Here is a 3,253-nt window from a genome sequence, read left to right as displayed (position 1 = left end):
GCCTTGGACAGTATGAAATGGAATGTGACTCGTGGAATCAACAAGATCCTTCTCTGAGGAAGAGCATCGTTGTGAATATTATCGTCAAGAATCTGGATAAGCCAAGCATTAGGGGACAAATTTTATATTCTGTCCTCTAAGGTTGTTTGTGATACTAAAGGCATATCACGAGGGTATTTTTATTTATTTATTTATTTCACCTTTATTTAACCAGGTAGGCAAGTTGAGAACAAGGTCTTATTTACAATTGCGACCTGGCCAAGATAAAGCAAAGCAGTTCGACAACATACAAAAACACAGAGTTACACATGGAGTAAAACAACGTACAATCAATGATGCAGTAGAAAAAAATAAGACTATATACAATGTGAGCAAATGATGTGAGATAAGGGAGGTAAAGGCAAAAAAGGCCATGGTGGCAAAGTAAATAAAGTATAGCAAGTAAAACACTGGAATGGTAGATTTGTAGTTTGAAGAAAGTTCAAAGTTAAAATATAAATAATATGGTGCAAAGGAGCAAAATAAATAAAATAAATAAATACAGTAGGGGAAGAGGTAGTAGTTTGGGCTAAATTATAGATGGTCTATCTATGTACAGGTGCAGGGAGCTGCTCTGATAGCTGGTGCTTAAAGCTAGTGAGGGAGATAAGTGTTTCCAGTTTCAGAGATTTTTGTAGTTCGTTCCAGTCATTGGCAGCAGAGAACTGGAAGGAGAGACGACCAAAGGAGGAGTTGGCTTTAGGGGTGACCAGAGAGATATACCTGCTGGAGCGCGTGCTACAGGTGGGTGCTGCTATGGTGACCAGTGAGCGGAGATAAGGGGGGACTTTACCTAGCAGGGTCTTGTAGATGACCTGGAGCCAATGTGTTTGGCGACGATTATGAAGCGAAGGCCAGCCAATGAGAGCGTATGGTTATATAGATTGCACAACCCAGGACGCTGTTGAACAAGCCAAGATATTGAATGGTAAGATGTTGGCTTATGAAATAGTGAGCATTGAACCATTTAAATCATGCAAACAGCAAGAGGCTGAATTTGGATCCAGGGCCAAGGAGTTCACCTATGTGTACATCAAGAACTCTGGCTTCAACATGGACGATGACAAATTGCAAGACATGGTTGACATGGTGAGTGTTTGGCAGATGTGTCTTGTGTAGCCTACTGTGGTATATTCCCTTGTGTTTCATGTCTGTTTATTTGACCTTTTTATTGAGTTGAGCACGATTCTGTCCTTTTCACCTCCAGGGAGTGTCATGGTTGATCACAGCATGAAATCCAGAGGATTTGGCTTCCTCAGTTTCAAAAGGAAGGAGAATGCACAGAAGGTGAGAGATGCCATCCATTATTGTCACTGTCTAGATGTGTTACGGAGCTCAGTGTCTGGGAGACCAGTGTGTCATTGGAGTGTATCTGACTTCGTCAGGCTGTGGATCAGATAAATGAGAAGGAGGTGAACAGGATGGTGATCTATGTGGGCCACGCCCAGAAGAAATGCGCAACAAGCTCTCACAATCTAATTTCAGAATTAGACGTTTATCCATGTTTCTCAAACGTCAGATTTCGAAGTTGTTCCAAACTTAACATTTAGAAGTGTTTAAGGTTAAGTTTAGGCATTAACTCTGAATTTTTAAGGTTAGGCATTAACTGTGAATGGTTAAGGTAAGTGTTAAGGTTTGAGATAGGCTTAAAACAAAAATCAAAAAAGTTGCCAGTTTCTACGTCATCTCCCGACATCCTCAGACATGGATCGACATCTAATCCTGACTTGTATCACCGGTGACCTGGCTGGAAATGCAAGTGCCAGACGGTGCTAAAATGCAGGATTGAGCTGAGGAGGAAGGCCGCATTAACGGAGTCAATCTGTACATGAATAATATGGATGATAGCTGGGATGGTCATCATCTCCAGAAAGAGCTTTGCCGCTTTGGAACAATCACTAGCACCAAGGTGATGATGGAGCACGGTTGAAGCAAAGGCTTTGGATTTGTTACGCCACCAAGGCTTTGACGGAGATGAACAGCCGCATCGTGACCAACAAGCCGCTATCTGTGGCTCCGGCCCAGTACAAGACCCTACAGCAGGAGTATCTGAAGAACCGCTACTTGCAGAGGATGGCTAGCGTCATGGCCGTCCCCAACCCAACCATCATCAACCCCAACCAGCCTGCACCCGCCATTAAGCATCAATGCACCATGAGTGCCTCATCCTCCCATCAGATGAGGGAGTATATCTGATGATGCAGCATATATGTAAATGATGGAGTCATTGTTGATACTACTCCCATAGCATTTACCTTGAATGTCTTTAGCTGGAAGAATACTGGCTATTGTCATCATCAGATCTCTGATCATAAATATATTATCTTTTTGTTTTCTCATGATTTGGTTGGGTCTAATAGTGTTGCTGTCCTGTGGCTCTGTGGGGTCTGTTTGTGTTTGTGAACAGAGCCCCAGGGCCAGCTTGCTTAGGGGACTCTTCGCCAGGTTCATCTCTCTGTAGGTGATGGCTTTGTGTCACGCCCTGACCAGGTGAACTCGGGTATATTGGGTCAGGGTGTGTCATGTTAGGTATTTTTCATTGGTTTGTGTTTGGTTTACGTTTTAGCCTTGTGTAGGCTCTCGGTGGGTTTATTTCTATGTTGGGTGCTGTCGCTAATTGTCTCTGATTGGGATCACATTTAAGTTGCTGTTTTCCCCACGCTGTTTGTGGGGTGTTGTCTCTTTGTTTGAGCACGTAACGTATCTGCATTCTTCTTGATTTTTGTGTACATGTTTAATTCCAGTGTGTTGAATAAACATGTGTTCGCTCCCAGCTGCGTTTTGGTCCGCTTCCTCGTCACCAGGCGACGAACGTTACACTTTGTTATGGAAGGTTTTGGAATCGCTTCCTTTTAGGTCGTTGTAGAATTTAACATCTATTTTCTGTATTTTGATAATTAGCGGGTATCGGCCTAATTATGATCTGCATGCATTATTTGGTGTTTTACGTTATACACGGGTGATATTTTTGCCGAATTCTGCATGCATTCTCAATTTTGTGAATTTTTGGTTGATGAGCGGACCCCGGACTACCATTAAGGGCAATGGGTTCTATAACTGATTCAAGTATTTTTAGCCAGATCCTAATTGATTTGTCGCATTTTATGTTCCTGTTAAGAAGGGCATAGAATGCATAGAATGCCCTTCTTGCCTTGTCTCTCAGATTGTTCACAGCTTTGTGGAAGTTACCTGTGGTGCTGATGTTTAGGCCGAG

At 42.8% G+C, this 3,253-nt stretch overlaps 1 protein-coding gene across 1 annotated transcript; it reads left to right on the top strand.

Moving 5' to 3' along the window:
- Nucleotides 1–835: 835 nt before the first annotated feature.
- LOC123743532 (polyadenylate-binding protein 1A-like) lies at nt 836–2,235 on the top strand. The gene is made up of 4 exons (XM_045721285.1): nt 836–1,128; nt 1,216–1,326; nt 1,425–1,496; nt 2,002–2,235. The coding sequence occupies exons 1-4, from the start codon at nt 901–903 to the stop codon at nt 2,233–2,235; spliced, it is 645 nt and encodes a 214-aa protein (XP_045577241.1). The 5' UTR covers nt 836–900.
- The last annotated feature ends 1,018 nt before the right edge of the window (nt 2,236–3,253 follow it).

Source organism: Salmo salar, chromosome ssa06, assembly GCF_905237065.1.
Source record: "Salmo salar chromosome ssa06, Ssal_v3.1, whole genome shotgun sequence".
Classification (NCBI taxonomy): Eukaryota; Metazoa; Chordata; class Actinopteri; order Salmoniformes; family Salmonidae; genus Salmo; species Salmo salar.
The sequence above is the reverse complement of the archived record's forward strand: the minus strand, read 5'-3'. Positions and strand labels throughout refer to the sequence as shown.